This window comes from Austrofundulus limnaeus, unplaced genomic scaffold (assembly GCF_001266775.1).
Source record: "Austrofundulus limnaeus strain Quisiro unplaced genomic scaffold, Austrofundulus_limnaeus-1.0 Scaffold316, whole genome shotgun sequence".
Lineage (NCBI taxonomy): Eukaryota > Metazoa > Chordata > Actinopteri > Cyprinodontiformes > Rivulidae > Austrofundulus > Austrofundulus limnaeus.
In genome coordinates, this window is record NW_013952718.1 from 575261 (window position 1) to 599650 (window position 24390).

The following is a 24390-nucleotide window of genomic DNA, read 5'->3' on the forward strand; positions in this document are numbered from 1 at the left end:
TATTTATTTTGCCAGCTGTATTAAATACTGACTGAAAAAAACGTGTATTTCTCCTACATCCTACTGAGAAAACTCTGTTTTTTTTAAATGGCTGCTTATTAATTAATTGTTAATCAATCTATGAGATAAATCAACTTTAGATTAATTCATTATCAATAACTTGCATCCTTAAGAAGTTAACTTAATTTATATCTACTCATATTCAGGTAATTAAGCGTTTTAATGATTTGGCCGATTAATCGAAAAAATAAACAACAGATTAATCGATTATTAAAATAATCGTTAGTTGCAGCCCTACTTGAAACTGTTTGCAGTTGCTGTTTTGCATTTACACTTTGCACGTTTGCAAGGCAGGTGCAAATTGACACAACATTGCGGTTATTGTGGTGAGAATTAGGAATAGGTTATTAAAGATGAGAGAGAATATTCCGTGCATGTGCCAACGTGTTTGGAGTGTCAGGAATAAAAACAGTATTAGGAGCCAGTCACAAACAGAAACCATGCCGTATCTGCTTTGGAAAAAACTCCTTATAACACTGCATTTTCTTGTCATTTGCCTCCTTCACCAACAGCCACTCTCCCAAACTCTCCATGGTGCACAAGACAGTAGGAAAATCCTTATTTAATTAGGGTGGTCCACACCACTTTTGCACCTGTAATTTGCAAACGCAGTCTTAGTGATCACTCACACCATGCTGTGTCATTTTAATTTGGGACCTCAGTAGATCAAGCCCTTGGTGTTGAAAGGAGGATGAAAGAGGAAGATGAATAGTGACCAGGCAGCAGGAAGTGAATTTACAAGTCTTCATCAGATATGGTTCATCCTAAACTACATTTACCCTTCAGATGGCAAAAGACAAATAAAAAAGGTTTAATCGGCAAGCAGTTAAATGCCTTTGTTAGTTTAATCACTGTCACATTAAATTCCTAAAACATAAACTGATATTATTTTGTCAAATAATAACATAGAGTAGATGAGGTTATACTAGCTGTTTTATAAAAAAAACCAAAATAGAAACTTTTTTAAATTTAGGCTTCATATAGATATATAGCTTCATGTCTTCTTAATTGAGAAAGAAGTACTTTGTGGATTCACTTCAACTGTTGCCAACTAACAGGCATGATGGTGACAGAGATGGATGAAGGTGACAGGTGATAGTGATGACGATGGTGGGATGAATGTGCTCACTTGGTTGTCTGCCGAGAGGCGGGGCATGGAAAGGGTCCGCCCATGCCCATCCACTGGGTGATAGGGCTCAGTGTCGGAGTACCCGTCCCGCCCCATCTCCCTCATCTCTACAGTCTGCAAAACACAATGAGAGGGGGAGGGGCGTGACCACTGTCTTCTGAGGGAGTGGACACGAACATGCCGTGAGGTCGCTGACCAACCAAGGGAGGGCCATAAAATGTAAGCAACTATAAACAAACCTACTTCTTATTTTCTTTCTATAAGAAAAGTAGTAAAAAAAATAGGGATTCTATCATCATTTATGCAACAGATAGCTGGATAAATTGGCTGTTGCTAGGTTTGTTTGATTAAAAACTAAATTAAACATTATAAATGTGTAAAGTATTGAGCTAAGCTCTGTATTAATCAGATCAGATTAAAATTTGACATTAAATAATCCGAATTTAAGTAAAAAAAAACATTCACTACACGGATACCTTTCAAGTTAAAAGCAGCTAAGCTAATGATTTAAAATCTGGGGCAGAGATTTTTCAAATTTAAGCCTTTTTTTAAGGCAAAAACCAAATTTCATCTTCCTGCACGTGACATTGAATTTCCAACCGAGATAAAGCTCTGGGGGAGTTGGGGCGTCCCAACAGACAAGTGAAAGTAAGAAAGGGGTAGTGAAGAGGGAACAGGTGCGCATCACAAAACGGATCCATCAAGTCCAAAATCAAAACCAACAAAAAAAAAAGGTTGAGTAGTTAACAGGGTGGATGAAAAACAGGGGAATGATAAGGTTATAGAAATAATGGAAACAGACTTTGAGCAGGAAGATGATGAAATAAAAAGGAGAGATCTGTAGTCAGGTGTAAAAATGACAACGTTTGGACACAAAAGTGGAAACTCCTCTATGAATTATTGAAGTTTGCTGAGAAGGTCAGAGAACTGATGAAGTGTGTGAAGGATATAATTGTTTTTATGTTTCTACACAACAATGAAACTGAAAACTATGATGTTTGACAGGAAATCACAGATTTAAAAAAATGCCCGTGGAACCAAAAAAAAGCACTTTTATTTTGTCATTAATTTTAGCTCTTAAAACTCTTTTATGTGTTTTCCTTTTTGTTATAAACAGTATGTACATGTACACACATACACAATGAATGTGTTGCAACCGCAGGGTTTCTTAGAAGTCTCCTGCCTCTCCAAACTGTATCTTCAGACCCATTTGTTAAACCAGAAACACTTGGACTAAGATGGATGTGGTAAGAGGATGACAGCGTGCTTAGACTGGTCATACCTGAGGGTTGTGGCGGTTTTCATGAAGATCATCAGGATACGCTCGGTCCGGGCTCCAGTTGCCCGTCTTTTGGAACATTTCCTGGGCCTTGGCCGTCATCCACGATTGGCTCTCAGTCATGCCACCTTCAGGAGGTCTGGCAAAAAAATAAATAAATAAATAAATAAACCACACACACACCAAATTAACTGCAAAGATTTGCCTTATTATTATGGAGTAATAATAAATAATCAGTAAACTGGATAACATTACACTTTAATGGGCAACATCATCATTTTGCAGCTTTAAAAATAATAATCTACTGGTTTTAGTACAGCTTAATGTCATATCATTTATAAACCAACAATCAAATGTTCTTGCTGAAAATTATGTGTAAAAGTTGTGGAAGCCATTGTGTACATGTGTGATTATATGCGACTTTATTTTGATTTGCTCATTTAAGTGCAGAGCATTTTAGATCCCTGCCGTCCTTCACTCTACTCACATGCTGTTGATGTTGTCCAGCTGGGTGTTGGGGAGGCCATTTTGGCTCTGGCCCCCCTGGCCGTCGGTGCCCCCTCCTTCAGAGGGCGCCTCCATGCGCTGAAACATTAATGGCGTTCGGTTCTGTGTGAGATACATGACATGGCCTGCAGGCTTGCATCAGGCACACTCGGGGGGAGACACAGGACACAAACACAGGATGCTCTCGCGGCATGCACCCACACAGGGGCGCCATCAGCAAGCACATGGCTGTGGATGTCTGAGGCAAAGTTCTCAGCCGGACCACTGATCTGGATCCTTCAAGCCACACTGAACCAGTGTTTAGGAAGTCACTGACAACTCTTCGATGCATTTTCATTTGCAATACTTTGCTTTATGTTCAAGGAGAGAGTTGATCTCAGATCTGTGTCAGAGTAGAACTTCTACCTTTATGAATTTGAGGTAAAATTGTTTCCTAATTCATATGTCGCAACACACCGTTAGATAGATAAAATAATGAAGTAAACAGACATTTTTATGGGGTGCCATTTGTAAAGTTACACAGTCAAAAATTACCACCAATATTTTTGTTTTATTTAGCCTTTTATAAGAAAAAAAAACAGATTTCTTTTTCAAAGACAGTTTTTCACCATATGATTCATATATTTACAAATGTCATAGTTTATAAACTACATATTAACTTACAAATTAAATATTTGTAAGTATTTAGCTACCTAAATATTTAGGTTGCAAAATATATTTATCTAGCCACCTAAATATTTAAGTTAAATATTTAGCTAGCTAGTTAAATATTTAGGTTGCAAATTAAATATTTAGCTTGCTACCTAAATATTTAGCTCAAAACGAAATATTTAAGTCACAAGTTAAATATTTAGCTTATTAACTAAATGTTTAATTTGTAAGTTAAATATTTAGTTTATAAACTATGACATTTAATGTATGAATCATATGGCGAAAAACATCCATCCATCCATTTTCTGTACACGCTTCTTCCTTTTCAGGGTCGCGTGGGTCACTGGTGCCCATATCCAGCAGTCACAGTGCGAGGGGCGGGGTACACCCTGGACAGGTCGCAAGTCCATCACAGGGCCACACATAGAGACAAACGAGACAAACAACCATTCACTCTCTCACTCACACCTAGGGACAATTTTAGAGTTATCAATTAACCTAACAGCCATGTTTTTGGTCTGTGGGAGGAAGCCGGAGTACCCGGAGAGAACTCACGCATGCACGGAGAGAACATGCAAACTCTACCCAGAAAGGTCCCCGGACCGGGATTTGAACCGGTGACCTTCTTGCTGAGAGGCATCAGCTCTACCAACTGAGCCACCGTGCCGCGAAAAACAGATTTTGAAAATTAAATCTGTTCTTTTTTTCTTATAAAAGGCTAAATAAAACAAAAATGTTGGGGGTGATTTTTGACTGTGTAACTTTACAAACGGCACCCCATACCTTTTACTCAAAAACACATACTGGGAAATACAGTCATCTGTCATTAGCCAAACTTTTTGAGTAACGTCATTAGGTTGAAGGCAAAATTTCTGATTCTGAACTAACTGTGCCACAAAGAAACCTCTGCTTCCATCAGACTTGTTAGAGCTTAGAGATGCCAAAGCATCTTTACAGAACTGGAATCTGTGACTTATCACCTCGCAGTGGAAAAACTGTGGACCAGAGAGGATGTGAGACCTCTTCAAAAACAAAGTCATAGACTGTCCTCCTCGACGAGTCAGTTTATCCTGTTAGACAGGTAGCTCACTTGACTACAGTGTGGACTGATAAAAATAACAGACTTTTGATTGTAGACTGAATAGCTGACTGTAGCTAAAATGCAACACATCCTAGATACAGTCAAATGGAACTTTACTTCATTTAAACTAAACGTGTCAAACTCAAGGCCTGCTGGAAAAATGCAGCCCACCACAACATTTTATGCGGCCTGCGAGAGCTTCAAATTTGTATTAATCTCTTAAAATAAACGTGTGCTGCTTTAAAGCCAGCACTGACCATAAAGTACAGCCCCCAAATTTGGTATTTTATCCACAAAATGACAGCATCCCACAGCTAGGTGGAGGTGCACAGGGCTCAAAAGTAGCCAGTTCTGGGCAAAAGTCACTGAGTTTTCCATTTCGTTGCATTTTTGCCAGCTAGTTTTGCTGCACAGAACTGGGAATTGGGACTGGTGAAAAGTGTGAGTTCAGAACTCAAGACAGAAACTACTCACCCCAACTTAACAGAGATTCTTTACTTTTAATAGCACTTCTGTCCTGTTCATTTCACATTTAGTTAGTTGTACACGTAGTACTTTTCAGTGATTACAAGAGGATGTGTTTCAACACTGATTCTATGCAGGAAACACCATGTAGAGCTCAGTTATTGTTTGTTAGCAGTGCTCAGTTGGAGCAATGAGATGAGGAACGTGACATTTCATGTTTAGTCAGTAAGTTAAAGATGAAACGTCAAAGTTAACTAACTAAAGACTTGAAATTAACTAAAATTGGCCTTCTGAGGGCAACAAAATGCTCAAGTGACTGTTGGTGAAAATGAGTTTGACACCCCTGAACTAAACTCAAAAATCTATCAAAGCACAAGTATATAAAGTCAAATATGCAGTTTAGTTATCAGGAAAAGTTTCTTTTTATCCGCCTGGCTTATCCACAGATCAATCCTGCTAAATTCACGGGATAAACTTACAGAAAAGATTGTGGATGAAACATAATAATGTAACACCAAAACAGCTCTAATAAATGAAGTTTAAGAGGAGAGCTAGATTTTAATTTTTGGTTCAGGAGTGACACAGGAAGCTACCGGTGACTGGAGTGTACACCTAATATACCACAAATACACCCCACAAACATTCGGAGGCACAATGAAAGGAGAGAATGGGTTTGAGTTGTAGTAGTGGGTGAAGGTTTTACCTCCTCCTCAAAGGACAGAGACTAACAGAAAAGAAGAGATGGGATAGGGAGACCAGTATAACAAACTGCTCACTTCAAACAAACCGACAAACAGAAGACACAGAAGAAAATCTTTTTTTTTCTTGACATGCAAAAAGAACAAATATTAAAGAAGACAAGTGATTTGGAATGAAGGACGCATTGAAAGAAAAAAAAATTAAGGTAAAATAAGACAAGTAGAACAAATGAAAGAGTAAAGAATCCATTCTCAGTTCTTTAACTTTACATAAAAATGTCTTTTTGCCTGTACTTGTTTAAAAATGCATTTTTATATAAACTAGGGAAAAAAAACAACAACAGTAACTTCCAAGATCAGATATTCTGGCAAAACATCGCTAGTCTTGTTTTCTTTTCTGCAACGTACTTCAAATAGATAAATTACAATTGGAAACTAAATTATATTTGTTGTCAGTTTGATAACGTAAAAATGAATACTTTTACTGGTTTTATTAGCATACTTTTATCATCAACCAGTTACCTCAATCAGTTCCTTTTCCACATTAAAGTTAAACTTTTCCATTTTTTGAACCTAAAATACTTGCTATAAAGATATAGTGTTTTTCTGTGAACTTCTTTCTGTCTTTGTGACTTGTATTTCATAAATAGCTTAGACTTGCAGGAGGAGCTGATTTGTCAACTCAAATGACTCCAAATGAGAGGGGAGAACTTCTCAGACTGATCTGGGATGAACCTTATGAACTTTTTAAAAGACTACACTTAAAAAAAAACATACAGTTGATTGACTCAAAGGCAAAAATACCAAATTTTTAGACGCAAACATCGGGCCTCATGCAAGAACTGTTCGTACGCACAGATTTGTTCTTAAGTTGTGTGTACGAGTGATTTAGGAGAATTTGTGGCATTCACCAATTTTCTCGTATTCTAAGATTTTTTTCAGATACGAACAAAATTCACGAGTGGTCCAGACCTGTTGTATATTTTACGAGCAGTCAGTCTGCTGTTATCCAGACGGGTTTTTCTCATTAATAACTTTATATTTCACTAGTTTGAAGATATTTTGAGTTGAAAATAAATCACACTCTATAATTATCTTGACAAGAGGCTATTCTGTTTGAATTGGAATTAGATTTTAAATGGAACTAATGACATAAACTGATTAAATTAAATTTGCTATTAATGCTGTTGTATAACACTCCAATATTAATATGAAGATCACAAACTAAAAACCAACTTAAATTATGCATTGATTGAAGTTTGGAGACATTCTAAAATGCTTTTTTTCAGAACCACATCTGACACTTAAATTAAAAATATTTGACCAAAGAAGAACTAGAGCTGGACTAGAGAGAGATGAATATGATTTAGATTGTTATTTCTGTGACTGTAACGACCCACAGGAGACACAACATTAACAGCAGTTGTCGTCATTTCATTCCTTGGCTTTAGCAGGTCTGACGCTGCAAAAAATTACATTTCTTTTTTCTGGATCTCTGAGAGCAGAACTTCAATCTCTGAACTCAAAGTTCTTCTTTTTTACTTTGCGATGTCATTTATGAATGGACACTTCCTGGTATGTGAGGCAGGAAATGTAGCCTTATATGGTGTTTTTGGGGTGGTAATTATGCAAATCTCCTTTCCCCGTGCACGAGCACCTGATACACATTCATCAGTTTACGTAGCTCATTTACACACTTTTCCTGAAGATAGAAGAGTTTGTTGAATCTGACGTGGCATGTTCGTATGAACCTTGCATATGAACAAAAGTAAGAGAAATTTAGGATAAGAATACGAACATGTTCTTGCATGAGGCCCATTGTCTTTTAAATCAATGATATGTTGGTTTGGGTGGATTCATTTTTTAAAAAGGTAATTAAAAATGGTGAAAAACAGGACATAGGTTAAGTGAGATGATGTGCAGATGGAGGGAAAAATGGTAAATGGTAAATGGACTGAACTTATAGAGCGCTTTTCAAGTCCCTCTGGACCCCAAAGCGCTTTACACTAACAGACATTCACCCATTCACACTCACATTCACACACTGATGATGGCAAACTACACTGTAGCCACAGCTGCCCTGGGGGACACTGACAGAGGTGGGGCTGCCATGCACCGGCGCCACCGGACCCTCTGACCACCATCAGTAGGCAAGGTGGGTGAAGTGTCTTGCCCAAGGACACAACGACTGAGACGGCTGGACGGGGGATCGATCCAGTGACCTTCCGGTTCCAGGACGACTCCCCTAACCACTCCGCCACAGCCGTCCCAACAAAAAACAAAACCTACACAAGCTGGAGACTAATGTTGATTTTGAGAGAGTTTGTGTTCAGATCACAGGCACAAGTTCCATTCAGCAACATATCAATGCATTCTGAATTCACAAACTCAGTACATGAAAGCCAATATGAAAAATGCTTCATTCCCACTTTAGAAATGAATTCAAGTCAATGATGAGAAGATTTATTGAAAAATTTTCATGGACTTGTGTGAAATCAGGAGGCATTACATGTAAAGAGATGTTTCCACACATCCACAGCGTGGACAGAAAATGGAGAGAGGGTGGGAGCGAGTGCATCACGCAGGCATTCATCGACAGGCGGGGAGAAGCACGGACAATAAACAAATGGTGAGGCAATGTGGTATCATCTATGTTGGCGTAAACATTGGGAGCAAAAACTAAATAAAAAAAGGCAGTGAAACTTTCAGAACACCCCCCCCCCCCCCGCCACTTCAACAAATTCAAAGAAATATAAAACAACTTTAGTACGGATTGTAAAAAACACTGGTTGACGGAGAAACAAGGTACTTAGAAGATGATCAGGGTGCATGCTGAAAAGAATAAAGCATCTACTGAAAGCAAAGTAAGGGTTGCATGTGTCTGTAATCAGTATTTAGCAGACAAAATGCACGATTCGGTCAGGAGAGCTAAGTCGACGAAGTGTCCTTAAAAGGTTGCTGGGGAGTGAAGTAGAAAACCAAAAACCTCGGTGCATTTCAGGGATTTCCCCCGGATGCTGGGGACGGAGTCTACCTGTTCCTCTCGCAGGGCCTGCATCTTTTTTGTCTTGCTCTGTCGGTAGTATTCCATGATCATCATAGCGGCGTAGATTTTGCCCACCGTCAAGTCTGTGGCTGCTGAGAAAATGACAAGTTACCCTGGAAGATTAGACCCGAGTGAGATGGGACCCTGAGCCATGTGGGGCGAGTTGGGAGTGGGGAACAAGACACAAAAACACAGAGAAATACACAACGGCATGCAGAACACACCAGCAATCGAGACAGCTGTGTTTCACTGAACTCAGTATTTATTTTAACCTTTGTTGAAACATAAGACCTTTTTTTAAAAAATAAAAGCATCTGGAAGAAGATGGAAGTACCAAAATAAACAAATAAATAAATAAATAAATAAATAAATAAATAAATAAATAAATAAATAAATAAATAAAAAACATGTTTATGAAAAATCAAACAACTGATCCATATTCAAGAACAGCTGATATAGTAGAGCTAAACTCTCCCTTGTGTTTACAATAAAAACGGTAAAATACCTTATCATCACAAAAAACAAAAAACTGCATCACGTTTTGTGGAACGTACAATAAAACTGGTGCCAAACGGTCTTGAGAAAATCCCAGAGTCTTTCCAAAGGATTAACTTTTTACAACCTCGTTCATTTAATGTCTTTCTTGACACAAAATGATTGACAGATGTCTTGTCCCGCCCCCTCGGTTTTCTGCTCATTGGGGCTAATTTTGTTCAGTCTAGGCTCCGCCCAAAGCCACAGGCTTTCGCCAGTGAGGGTGGATTAAAAATAATGTGCTTTGAGCGTGAGTGGATGTGATTTTGTGTAGACTTAGTATGATGGTGAGCAAAATTATAACTTATAAATGAGGTGGATTATTTAAAAGGAAAAACTAGAAGGTTGGAGGCAGATAAACCAAAGAATATTCAAATCCAGCAAAAGGAAAAGTAGCAAAACCAAAGTTTTTCTATGATCTGGTTTCAAAAAATAGACTGGATAACTGCACATGTTGCTAACAAATCTCTTTTCTGCTCTCTGTTTGCTAACCCTAACTCAAACGTTTCACTGCAGGTAAGATACTTGCGTCTCAGAAGTACTGGACACAACCTACTTCCAAAAGAACCTGCACTATCCCTTTAGCGTAAACTCAGCACATCAAAATCTTAAATTCAAGATGTTAAAATGTTTAATTTAGCCATAAACTTCATTTTTAACTGTAACCAATTTGTACGAAGAGTTTATTCCTTTTCTGGAGTTTCTGAAGAGATAACACTGGGTTCCTAAAATCTATTTCATAGCCTATAAAAGGGATTTATTACACTGTAAATGGAGGCTAACAATAATATGTATTTGTTGCTTTAAAAGCTAGTAACAGCTGTCTAACATTGCTGGCATGCAACAACACGATTACACAACAACATAGACTTATTATCACAATAAGGCTTGTAGTCTTTTCACAGGCAGATATTGAACTCATTCAGCATTTCCTCACTACTTCACAGTCTTAACATAATTCAAACTTTTCCTCAAAGGTGAAGACTAATTAGCCATCTCACTAAGAAACGCTGACACAAATGATTCCTGGAAAACAGGAGCTCAATATTTTCTAAAAACTCTGGTCATATATTACCAAAGTTTAGATGGAACCCCATCTAAAATAAGAAAATAATTGAGCTGTGTTTCGATTTTAAACATCTTGTTGTTGTGACCAAGTTTTAAATTGTACACATGGCCCCCCCTTTTCAAAGTGGCATGGCTATAAGTCTGCCTTTGTCGAGCTGATTCTACATTTTCTTTTCATGTCTTTAGCCATGCATTTAGCCAAACTGCTTAATATTAATGCAAAACATGCATTATTACTATTAACATACTTTATATTATAGCAGCAAACTTGTGTTTGGCTTATTTCAGTAAAGCAACAGATTTACTTGAAATTTATTTTAATTCATGCCATTCATGTAAACATAACAGCAGAGGTACAGTTTTCAAGTTTATTCTCTTCTAAATTCTTCCTGTAGTGAAAAGACTTCTATAGAGGATCTTCTATAGTTGGCACCCCCTGATATCAGCACTTAGTGAGTGGATGGAGAGATCATGGTGTGGGTATGTGTGTGTGTAAACAATGACATTACCCTGTGGGAGGACTATTTTGCACATTTGCACAAAAATAGAGAAAGGCTCTAAACTCTTTCATAACTATAACTCCCAGGTAAATTGAATTAACCATTGACAAATCAACTTTTTAATCAAGTACACCTCTTCTGTCAGCTACCCCTGGATCTCGACAGGTACAAGGAAGATCAGAGACATTTAAAGGGGCAATATCATGTAAAATAAACTTTTTTGAGTTTTATATCATGTTATAACGTTAAATTCTCATAAAAAACATGCCCAAAGCCTTGCTTTGACTCATTCATGCATGTTTGAGAAATCCTGCAGCGTTTTTAGGAAGCCATGCTGAGGAGCAAAACGACAGGCGGGGACCAGAAACGCCTTTTGGGACCAGAAACACCGCTGGGACGTGTCTTTAAGTCGAACTTCCTCATGGCAGAGCGCACCCCCTCCCTCCTCCCCACACACCCCGCCCATGACTCCTGCAGGCTCTCGGGTGAAATTGAAAGTGAAACTTAACTGTCTGCTGAGCTCCACTACGTCTTATTCAGTGAAGCTCTTTTCAGATTCAAAATACCTTTTGAGGAAATGTATTTTCAGATGCCAAGTAAACTGCATCATAGCAGCCCACCCCCCGCGAGACAGAAACGGAAGGTGGTTCTTAAAGAGACAGAAGCCAATTTCAAGTCGTTTAGAAGATGAAGTGATGAGAAGATAAATTTAATTTCTATTTAAACATAAAAAACAGCATTTTAATATCAACTAAAGGTGACAGATACTTTATTATGGTATAGTATTTAAATGTATGCCTGAGAAACACATAATATTGCCCCTTTAACACTTATTTCTATTAGACAGAAAATATGAAATTCTTGATTTTAGATTTTGCTTCCGATGCGCCGTGATTTTTATTTTTTTAAACACTCGTCTAAAGTTAGAAAATTGAAAAATGAATGTAACCCTCCTTTTCACACCCATTATGGTGATTTTCCAGCTATTTTCAACACAACACCCTCCTCCAGAACCCCTACGTTCCCTCAAAATGACACCAAGTCCGTTTCTGCCATTACAGCTTTATGTTAAAAGGATAACAAAGCGGAAACTGTAATGCAATATTTGCAGAATAACTGAATACTGGCAAAGGGCACAATGGATAAACTGTCTTTCTAATGAAGTCTTGCACTCTTATATCCAGCCAGAAAGTATTTTTGATCTTGATTTGGGACAGATATACTTAACGACATAAACTTTGAATAAGTGACAATGCTGCAAAGTTAAGTAAGAACTAAGTGAGTTCTGCAGCTCTCATTTCACTTCGTTTTACTCCAGATTGCACAATGTTGAAAAGATAAAAGCCACAAAATGTTATTGGTTGAATGCATGAATGTGTAGTGTAAAGTGTTTATGCTGAATTGTCTGATCAGGAGATGCAAAGCAGTGAATGACACTGACTGGAAGAAGCTGTCCTCTTGGTGAGTTGGTGATCGGACACACATACACACCACTATGTCTGCTATGATCTGTTGCCCTGCAACTTACCCTTGTGCGGAGTAACCAGCAGGTCCAGAGTCTTCTGCGATAAATTAGGCCAGATGGCCATCATCTCCTTTCTCAGCTCTGCATCCATCTGGTGCTTGTCTGCACCGCCTGGGTTGCCCACGACCCAGAACAATCACACCCACACACACACACACACCAAATATGCAAGGTCGAATACATGAAAACAACCAACGCAGAGAAACCCAAAGCCAGGGGATACATAATAAAAGAACAGTGTCACAAAAATTACAAAATAAACGTGTACACCCATTCACACACATACACATTCACCCAAAGCAAATAAAATCATTTGTTAGAGTCTCAACTGACAGGAAGTGGTACAATGAGCTGAAACATGCTTTAAGGAAGAAAAAATAAAGACATTAGGGTGTCAGAATCATTATTTGATACATATTCAAAAAAGCTAAATCAGCGTTTTTTTTTTACATCTTACCCTTGGCAATCTTTATATCGAGTGCTGTCCTGATCAGAGCCATGAGGGTGGAGTTAAAGTGCACCGTGTTGTCATCTGCAACTGGCAGATCCATGCGAAGCAGCCTCTGTGGAGAGCCAGTCAGGATGAGAGGATGAGAAAGGGAGGTGCCCTCGCTAATGTTGGGTGTGCCTGAGCTTTCTGGGAGGGGAATGGGGGAGGGGCTGGGGACCGAGTTGAGAGAGCTCCATAGACAAACTGCCAGTTACGATTGGACAAGATTTATCCCTTTTTCATTATAATTTTGCTTCTCGAGGCCAGACCAACTCAGTTTTAAGCCTGTAAATTATTTTTTTTACATGTCTTCGAATTAATATGAGTATAAGCAAATGTCATCGTTGAACTCTGGTGCATTAACTCTGCTACGTAGCTGTGTTTATTATGTAGTCGCAAGTGCAAGGGCACTTGCTTTGACGTGTCTCCTGTTTTTCCAGTGATACTCTATGAGACAGCACAACTATCCAATGCTGCTAAGCAACTGTGAGAGCTGAAAAACCACAAGAAAGAACAATCAAGAGCCAAAACGGCATCCGACCCAACCTGTGCCCATGTTCCCTATATGTGTGAATGCTTGTGCGCATTTACACATTTTTGTTGTTACACACATATAGATTTATATACATATGTATATGACAGTTGACATACACCAACGCCCCAAGTCCCGCCCAGCATCTCTCCCTGCCCACTAACACACAATTACTTTCACAGACTGCAATTAAGAGAACTTAATTGGAGTCCTAAGGGGACAAAAATCAGTTGACTGAGGAGCAATAACAGTATCACTGGTGTAATTCTGCTATTTGTTTTCAGGAGACAACTATGGTTTTATTTAACCAAGGCACTTGCTATTGAGCTCCCCCTACCAGCAAGGAGGTTCCCTGTCTTCACATATCTATGCCAGGTAAAACAGATGGAGGAACCTGCAGATAGGAAAAAACAAGCTGGGCCAGTGTGGGTTGCTTGCCGTACCTATTCTGACTAGTTAACATCCATCGGATTTACCTACGAACATGAGCGTTGGGCACTCACGATGGAAGGCACGGCATGGCGGTATAGGCTCGTGTGCATGCTCGTGTGTTCCTGAGTGTGTGCGAGTGTTGGGCATGCCCGAAGCCAAGTGCGTGGCAGGCGAAGGGCATCGGCCAACATCCACAAAGCTCGGCAGGCAGCAGCTTTGATGTCACCCGAAGCCATGCGACAAAAAGAGGGGGCAAGGGTTCGCATGCAACACTCAACAACACCCCGAAAAAGTCCCACAAACGCGGAGAAAGCATGCAGCATGCCTTCGCTTCACCCCAGTTACCTAAGCCCCAACTTCTCCCACCCATCCAACCCACTGCCCATCAACTTCCCTCAAAACCCACTGTTACAATACAAGCAGCCGTGCATCCGCGCAAAGAGAGTATCCTTAATCCAACAGGATTGGCACTTCTACTTTAGGCTACACTTTTTACATTTAAATGTTCATATTCATGGCTTTTTTGGTCAATCCCAAATTGAACAGCAATGATAGTACTTTATTTCATGTGAAGATTTCTCTCAATGCTAAACGGGTGCAGTGTCTTAGGTGGGTGTCAGAGTTAAAAAAGGATTTGAGATTTGGCATTGCCTGAAAGGAAGGGGAAAAAAGGAAGATCAAAAAGATGACTGAAGTGTTTTTTTTCTGTATTTTAAACAATGTTGGACCATCCAGAATTGGTGGTAATAGTGCTCTAGGTTCAGGGGATGGGGTGCATAAAGGGGAGCACATGATAGGGACAGCAGTTAGTTTAGCTAAACTAGGCCAATCTAAGCTCAGTCATGAGATGTGGTTACAGATAAAAAGGGAAGGGTGATGATGAGGAGGGAAGAGGAGGATTGTGAAAGAATATAGGAGGATTTTAAAACACGAGTCATCTGGAGTCAACAGAGAAAAGAGCCGTGTGTATGTTGAGAAAGAAGAGAAAAGGAGTGGCTGAAAATTACAGAACACCACAAGAGAGAAAGACAAGGACTTAAAAACAACACTGACACAGGCTTAGAGGTCAGTTTAAGAAACAAGGTGCCTTGGCAATGACCACTTATTACAAATTCCTCTTTTTAGAAAGAGTTAAAAAAACAAGTAAAAAAAAAAACTCCACCCAAACATGAGGATAACAAGTTTTAGACGTTCACGTTTTCATTCTATATTGCTTTCTGATATGAAAGGGCCCTTAAATCGCCCCACCCCCACCCCATGTACAAGTAAATAATTAAAAAGTAAAATGGCTGAAACATGTAATGAGGGCATCTGTTGAAACGAGCTGACCGTTCTGGAAAGAAACTAGAAGACAGGCCAGAGTGAAGAAGAGGTGTGGGCTTGGATGGCCAGGATGATGGAGGATGAAAATGGATCATGTTTGCTGGCAGACAATTAGAGATGGACAAATTGACAGAAAGAGTGAGACAGTTGTTAGGCAGAAAAAAAGAAACAACAAATACTAGCCAAAAAAAAAAAAAAAAAAGAAAGAAAGCTGGAAACAGAAAATGCGAACAAATAAGTAGCAAAAGGTAAAGAGATAAAAAAGCAATCTGAGGGACAAACACCCAGATTCAGTCAAATTTACAGAAACTGATAAATACGTTTTTTACTCGGATGTCTCAATGAATCATAAAGAATTAACAAAATTATTGCTTGTATTTCTGTGTCTAAATATTAACCATAAAAAACCTTCATAGCTTATTTATAATATTAGAAAAATATCAGATAAAGCCACTTCCTACATGTGAATAATCTAATAACTCAAATTTGTAAAAAAAAATAAATTAAAATAAAATAAAAAAGGAAGAAAAACTATTACAGACAAGAAGCTGGTGGTAAATGTTTGATCTTCATTCAGATCATTCTTGGCTCAACTAAAAGTGCCGCCAAGCTTTAAAATGTACAAACAGAAATATCTGCTTTTCGTTTGAACATATTGGCACTACAGTGAAGCTCTGCAAAGTTGCATTTCACAGTTTGCTGACTCAGTATTTGCAGATGTTTTCATGGAGTCTAACTACTAGTGGTTCGCGGTGTTCCTCAGATTTATCGTGAATTTTCAAGCTAAATTATTAAAATAAATTACTTCTTTGTAATGTAAATATTAATGTATATTCAGTTCCATAAAAAATCAACAATACAGTACAATATAGGATGCATGTCCTGTGCCTGCGCTCTGCCCGGTACACAGCATTTTTACATAGTACCATGTGATGTGTAGCTGCTAACTTTTTAGCTCCTGCATGTTTTTGTTTGGTTCGTATCGCATTACGATGCCACCCCAAATGCAGGGGTGTTTGCAATGCTCTCTTCTGAGGGCTGTTTCACAAAAGCAGAATTCAAAATCCAGGATAAGTGATGAATAGGCTCGACATAAGTTGGTTCGTCTTGGCTTCATCCGTTTCACAAAGGCCAAACCAGGCTGAAGAGGTGCAGCTATGTCAAGCCAGGTGTAAGTAAAAATGCTCGTCCACATAATTCTACAAAAGACCATGAGATCGATCATAGATTAGCAGATTCAATGGGTGATACAATGCGTGCGCCATACTTCTCACCAAATGAGCAACATCTTTTGATAGTGGCTTATGAGGAAATCAAGCACATCATAATAAAGAAGGGAAACACTGCTGCTATTATAAAAAAGCAACAAAGATCGCCTGCATACCTAATATAAACATTTTTAACCACTACTCCTAATGGAAAACATTGTAAAAAAAATAATAACTTTAACTTACAAATGAACAGTGGAAGTCTAGAATGTAACGTGTGAATCTGACAGCAGATTCATTCATGTTACTCTGTTTTGTTACACATCTTATCAATATGTATACAGTATGAACATGAATGGACCAAAGAGAACTTGGCAACAGGTCAAGATTAAACATAAGAACAATTTGCAGACTGGTGCGTATCTGGAAAAAATCTCGACTACGATGTACAAATGACTTGTACTGATGACTTAGAACAGAGCAGCCCAAAGTGGGGCCCGTGGGCCAAATCTGGCCCGCCAAGCCATTTGATTTGGCCCACTAACAGTTGCCAAACTTACAAGGTTTTAACCTGTCACCCTATGTAGAAACACAGGATTTCCATTGGTCAAATGACTATATAAAGGGCTGAAGGTAGTTTTTGTTCATGGTGCTGACTTTATCTTTGATATATAAAGTATTAGGATTAAAGAGGAAACATGAAGTAACAACAAGAGATATTTAGATCAGATTTAACCCCACATGTAGATTTGCACACTTTATAAGGCCGCAAAAACTCATATTTTATCAATTTATGAAATGTCCCATGAGCCTTTGCTACTTAAGCGTAAGGCAGACTTTCTCAAAGTGCTCAGACTAAAACAAAAGAGGGCCATTGCACAGGCTGCTAGCTTAATTGTTAAAAATAAAGGACTTTACTTAAAAGTATTTGTATTTCATGTATTATATTACTGCATTTGGCCCACAGCCATGAACAGATTTTCATTTTGGCCCTCTCGGGAAAAATGTTTGGGCACCTCTGACTTAGAAGGTGCCTGCTCACATATTTCATCCCAAACTTTATTTTAGCCATAAAAAAAGACGTGTCTGGCACAGGGCGTGGCCAATCTTCCCCAGAATTCACACCAGCAGAAGAGCTGGCCCTTGTTTTAAATAAAGGGAGGACTATTTTAGAAAGGATCCAAGATGGACAGTCACTGACTTTGTCCCACCCACAGGAACTTATCCTTCACACACGGTACATCACACTACTACTAACTATGCAACATAATCACACATTTCTGTAGCATGATATGGACCGCTTGTTGCAGGGATGAATTTTAGGACCCAGCAGTCTGCACAGGTAGAGGATGCCATCTCCAGAAAAACTGTTACACTCATGAAGGTAATTGTCAGGAAAAGCCAGCGGGTTGGACCTGTGCTGAAACACTCTTTCCTGTCTCAAAACCTTTCTCAATATAAGTGCTTCATCATCAACAATGCCATTCAAAAATGGGCATGCTGTTGTAGAGGACGACATGTTTTTAGAGCTACTTGTATGGTTTGACTTCATTCACAACATTGCTTCATCAGTCATTTCTCAAATCCTCTCACATGTGATAGTCTATTAAAGGCCTTTCTGTCAAACGTAGAACAGGATTCAGAAACACAATCGAACAGTAACAGTGCCCACATGGAGAATTATCAAATTTTTGACAACCATCAGAATGTTAAAATAATAACAGTACTTGACTGAAGGTCAAAATTAATTAACAATATTTTAATGCAGGCTGATAAAGTCCATAACAGACAGAATCACTGACAAACACAGTGATTTCTGATGAGAGTGACCACTGACTGAACAGATAAGACACCAGGTTTAACTAAGCCTGGTCTGGAGAAGGCCAGCTGTGCTGGATAAACAGCCGTAGTAGCTGCTTTTGTGAAACCGAATCGAGGCTTAATTCAGCCAGGATATCTGGAAAATCCAGGCTTAATCAGCCATCGTAGTTTTGTGAAACAGCCTTCTGGACCACATCCCATATTTTCTTTTTTTCATGATTCGCGGTACTCTAAGAACATAACCCCAGCAAAAATCAGGGCTTCGCTCTACATACATCATTAGTCAAACTGTTCATTTTGGAGCATCAGTGCACTCGAAAAATATTTTAAATACTGTTTTTGGTGAATCTGGATGACAAAGAAAATTATGAAAATAAATTGACAGAAAAAGCAGGACATTATTTAAGTAGAGATGAAAAGAAGACAAGACAGACAGTAAATGCTAAAAAAAAGCTTAACCTAAATGTGTAAACTGGCAGTCAAAGGCTCCAAAAAGCCTAAATCACCAAAACATCCTAAAAGTAAAAAAAAAATCATAAAGAACAAATCATCTGGAATATAAAAGGAAATCATCTACATTGGCCAATATATACATATGTATGTATTTTTTTTCTTATTTGATGGTATTTGTCTGTTTGTGTGCATGTGTTTTTAAATGCATTATGACGTCACCCGCAGTAATAAGGGAGGCAGGAAACTAAAGACAGACACATTTACTGGTCCTTCTGTAACTGCATCACAAGCGAAGAGTTGAATAGTGTCGATATAATGAAAAACATTTAATTAATATAAACCTAATTTTATTATTGGCCAAATCTCAGAGCTTACACTAGAGATTATTGCATTAAGAATCCATGCTTCCTAATGCTAAATAAAGCCTTTTATTGTGCAAAAATCCCACTGAACCATTTATAACCCTATATTTTTATTTATAAAGTGTTCTGCAAACCTGAAGCTCATACATTTCTAATTAGATTCTATTTTAGTGTCCATATTTCATTTTTGGATATTATACTGTATTGTTTTTAAATTGGTAGTTAATAAGGTTAATTTATATTTATTGCACTGAAGTGATAGATAGTTCATAGCTTTTTAAGTAAAATTTTGTGGAAAAGTTATGAACAATTAATACCTTACCTGTTCATAGTAGATAGTTCTTTGAAAGACCTCAGTTTGGTGAAATATAGATTAATTCTGACAAAATTGACGAGCTAATGCCTAGACCAAAGTTAAGTGCTATTTTAAAACAACTCCTGTCTCACACATTATATAGCAGTTTATGCAAATGCTATTTTTTAAACCTTGACACTACTATAAGTTTCACATTACAGACACAGCTAGCTTCAGCTGGTGTTATTTGCGTTTGCAAAAATTCATAATTTTATACGTGAGTAAGTGTATGATGCAATAAGACTACAATGTAAAGATATAAAAACAGCATATACTCGATCTTCTACATTTATGTTATAATACGGCAGCCTTCTACTTTAATCGTAACACACTTGGGCTAGCCATCATCTCATCTGACTTTTCAAAATTAAGCTACTTCTCCAAACGGAGACTCTTTAAAGAGCTACCTACAAAAGGTCAATTGTTTTATACCTTTTCCACAGAATCCTACTTCAAAATATTTGAACTATTTATTTGAGCTATGCACAGAAAAGATCTTGTGATCTACATTTTCAAATACATTCTCCATTGCTATAATTTTTTTTTGCTGCACTGACTATTTTGCTGAGAAAATCAGGTTTCAGATATGTGTGTAGATTGCAGAAGGACTAGCAAACCCTCCTGCGCTCCCCTACTTCTGCGGCATGACGGGAGGAAAAAAAAGAGGACTCACTACCACTCCACTATCACTTCACTTGACTGCACGACAAAAGCCCATCCCTTCATCCCCCGCGGTCGGAGAGAAAGAAGAGAGAGTAGCGCTCACCACCACCACAACCACCACTGACAGACAATGAAGAGAACACCACTGGGAGGAGGTGAGAGGGACGGGGGGTGAGGGGAGGGAGGTGTAGAGGGGAGAGGGTGAGGAGTGAGGTCTCAGCAGATGAGAGAGAAGTTTCTCCTCCCCAGCGATGGGGAGGTTTTGGATGGTAGAGAGGTGTGGAAAGGGGCAAGAGTAGAGGATAGACTGAGGTGAGGATAGGTAGATAGATAGATAGATAGATAGATAGAGAGAGGGAGAGAGAGAGAGAGAGAAGTGAGGTGGTGGCTGAGGAGGGTGGAGGGGTAAAGTGAGGCGGGGTGGGAACGGGTGTGAGTCTACCTTATAGGCGACCCGGGCGGGACACCTCTTCCCGAGGCCTAGCGGCGGACACATGTGTCTTAGCATCTGATACATGTCTGTGTAACTGATCCGGCCGCTGGAGTGGCCACAAAACACACACACACACGCACGCACGCACGCACACACCACACAGGAACACACATCCGTCACCCGCGCGACAACACACAACAAACAAAACAGAGACAGACGACGTGAAAATGAACAAAAGAAAAAAAAACAGTGAAGGGGAGGAAATGGGGAGCGTTAAGGGTGAGGGACACAGACGCACAGAGGTGTGTTCGGGGGGAGTCAAACATAAGGAGAAATAAAAGAGGCCGACAAAAGAAGAGGAAGGGAGGGGGGACAAATACACAAAGGTTATTGTTTTGGTCACTGTGGATATGTGGTTGCTGTGGCGAGAGAAAAGGAGATATAGAAAGAGAATGATAGAGAACAAGTGGGTGTCTTATGTGCCCTCAAGTATATCATTAAATTAAGGAGGGAAAGGAAGGAGGGTAGGGATCAGGCAGGGAAGGGGGAGGTTGGAAGAAGAGGTGTTAAGTTAAGTTAGTATTGTTAAAACACCGTTCTATGCGAGGTGAAAAGGGGATTTGGGACTTCTTTTTTTTTGTTTTACTCGGATAGAACTGGCAGCGGGGCTTCTTGCAGGCAAAGAAAAGCACCGCTGCAAAGATCGGAGTGAGTCACTGTGACAAATCAATGCAGTCTGTTACTGAGCCTGGGTGTCCACCAGGAGCCTCTGAACACATCTACACTTGCAGATGTTCACGAGAAATCGCTCTGAAACTCAAGGCTGTGATACCCTGCTAAAGCGCCGCCACATCACACACAAAAAAGAAAAAAAACATCTTTGCCACCTTCATTTTGAGGTGCGCAGGTCATGAAAATGGGTTACCATTTTACTTCATCTATGAAAGAGCACAGCTAGGAGTAAGTATTGCTCTTCCACTTTATATAGACCACAACTAATTTATTTTAAATACTTTCCTTTATTGCAGGAGCAACAACATAAGTGGCAAAAGGTGCATCATTAAAAGGAATATTACTGAAAGTTGTTGAGACTAATTCAGCCAATCACATGACTGATCTCACAGCTAAAAAATAGCTGTGTCTGTTGTGGGTGGAAACGATGCCTTTTCCATTTTCATCTGGTCATTGCAGACCTGCACACCCAGCCCATTCTCACTCCCAACTCGTCACATATTGACACTTTTTCCAAGGTTCCCCCCTGTGTCCGGTTTTAACCCCTTCACGTGAGTTATTGATGAGTTGGCGCGGAGTCCATTTTCATAATTTCAGAAAGTGTAGAAAATGCACAAAAATTAACCATCCCAAAGCCTAAAATTATCTTTATTCACTCTAGACATCCTGTCCCTCACCCTAGTACCTAAAATTAACCATCAAACCTGATCTCTGAAAATGACCATATTTATTAGTGTAATATACGTCCCCCTCATTTTTTAGCCAAAAAAGCATAAAAAATTTAATTTCATATGGACTTCAGGATTTTTCAGCCTTTGCAGTAAAATTATAATTTGACTGTTGTATCAGTTTTTAATTTTATTTTAACAACATATGTACTAAAAAGTACACAACAACAAATGTATAACTACAACAAAAGCTATCAATGCTCATTTGTTAACTGGTGTCACATAACAAACAGATAGAGTTATGTGGCTCTAACAAGTCTGGATGAAGCTGAATCAAAGCCTTCAAAATCAGGCTCACCATCATCAGTATCATTAAAAGTTTCTGGTATTCCTCCTCTGTAATAAAGGCATCAGAATCCCACTCAACAACAATCTCATCCTCTGTGTCTCGTGAGCGCCCCCTCTGGTGGGGAAACTTTTTTCAGGTAGACTAACTTTTACAGAACACGGGTAGACGGCAGCCATTACAACCATGTGTTTACTGTTGTTCCAGGAGCGGCCCAGTCGCACATTAATATCAATTCGTGATGCAGGACTGCCTTTTTTCTTTTTTTTTCACATCATGTTGCCTGCTTGGATCTGTTACTATCAGAGGCACAAAGGAGTGTTAAGGGCTTGACACACGGGAGGCGACGTCGCTCGCTCTCCATTCATTTCCTATGGAGCCTGTGCGGTGAGGCGACAATCGCGTGCCCTCCTCTAGCTAAGCGACCGGCGAAAATAGTGCATGTGAAATTTCGCGCTCGTACACGTAGATGTGCACACGCGAGCTTGCGACGCGACATATGAAAGTTGAAAAATGTTCAACTTTTGTCGCTGTCGCATAGCGTACAACCAATCAGCGAGGGTTTCATTGACTGACCAATGAGAGGAGAGTATGCTACACACTGCCGTTAGCTAACACTTTCACCAAGTGATTACTAAAAAGCTTTGTGGGAATTTATTGGCACCAGGGTGAAGTTCATGGTAAGTTTTTCCTCATAAAACTGTATCTTGATGTGTGTTTGTTTTTCAATATCATTAGCATCGCAAGATTTGTTTAGTTTACACGTCCGTAATGCACACCCGCCTTCAGAGTCAGGAACCAATCAAATATTGTGAAGACAAGCGACCTGAGAGCGCGATTCGCAACGCTGCSATCGCTATCGCGTCCCGTGTGTCGGGTTTCACCCTGGCTGCGATGACAGCCGTTAATCGCTGTAGTTTGTCGCTGCCCGTGTATCGAGCCCTTTAGAGTTAAGATCGCTTCGACCGCTTTTTACGACGTGGTTTCATTTCCGGACTCAGGTATTTTGTGAATGAGGTCGATATTTCAGTTAAAATACATCAGCAAAAATATTTATCCGAGTATAGTACTACCCCCCCAACTTTGTGCACGATTTTATGGATTAAATTTTAAGTATTATACTTGAATAAATACGGTAACTATTTTTAGAAAGTGCAGGAAATTCACATCAACTACGTGTCCCAAACCCTAAAATTACCTAATATTGGACTTCGACATCCTATCCCTGACCTCACTACCAAAAATTAACCACAAACCCTGATCCCCAATATTAACCATAGACCCCAACTCAAATACCCCAATGTTTTGTGTCCCAACACGTTAAAATCGGATGCTGAGGAAACCTGGAATTGCCTAGTGTGTCAATAACTGACCCAAAGGGGTTACTCATCACATCAAAATAAGACGCAAAGGGAACCTTGGAAAAGCATCAATACGTGACGAGTTGGGAGTGATAATGTGTTAGAACACCATAAACACAGTACCACGGTGCCCTGAGACAACGTACTGTATGTCGTGACTTGGCGCTTTATAAATAAACTTGAAACATTCTGTGGCCACAAACAAGCAGGTAGATTTTTTTATGTTTAATTAATTATTACAACATAAAAATAACAGAACAAAGGACAAATGTGCAGGCCTCCTGGAAGTTTTTCCCTTGATGTTATTTGTTTCATTAGCTTCACTGTAAAGGTCGTAGACAATGCTGTAAGCAGGATTTTTTTCAAGAACTTCTCTCAGTGCAGATGGTCAACTAGAGGTAACTGGTGGACACAGGACCCCCCTGAATATTTGCCCTAAACCACATACACACCCTGCCCCTTTCCCTTTGTTCTCTTACTCAAGAGATACAAACAGAGCAGGTTTGGCCATCTTAGTCTAGCAGTGAATAGAAACTGATACCTACATTTTTATGAGTTGGAGTGTGACAAAACTGTTTAGGTGTGTTCACCAGAGGTGTGTAGTACTTGAAAAAATAAAATAAAATAAAAAGTAAAAATATTCTGTGTGTGTGTGTGTGTGTGTGTGT

General features: G+C 39.2%; 1 protein-coding gene across 12 annotated transcripts in view; it reads right to left on the reverse strand.

The window, feature by feature from the left end:
- Nucleotides 1-24390, reverse strand: part of cacna1ab (calcium channel, voltage-dependent, P/Q type, alpha 1A subunit, b) — a gene marked incomplete at its 5' end in the record, with an annotated part of 93529 nt that overhangs the window by 22107 nt on the left and 47032 nt on the right. For 4 of the 12 annotated variants that reach the window (XM_014022054.1, XM_014022050.1, XM_014022053.1 and 1 more), the window contains 6 exon segments: nucleotides 1190-1303; nucleotides 2472-2607; nucleotides 2956-3077; nucleotides 8905-9008; nucleotides 12547-12654; nucleotides 13001-13106. In XM_014022054.1, the coding sequence (XP_013877508.1) occupies nucleotides 1190-1303; nucleotides 2472-2607; nucleotides 2956-3077; nucleotides 8905-9008; nucleotides 12547-12654; nucleotides 13001-13106 (690 nt within the window). 12 annotated transcript variants of the gene reach the window in all.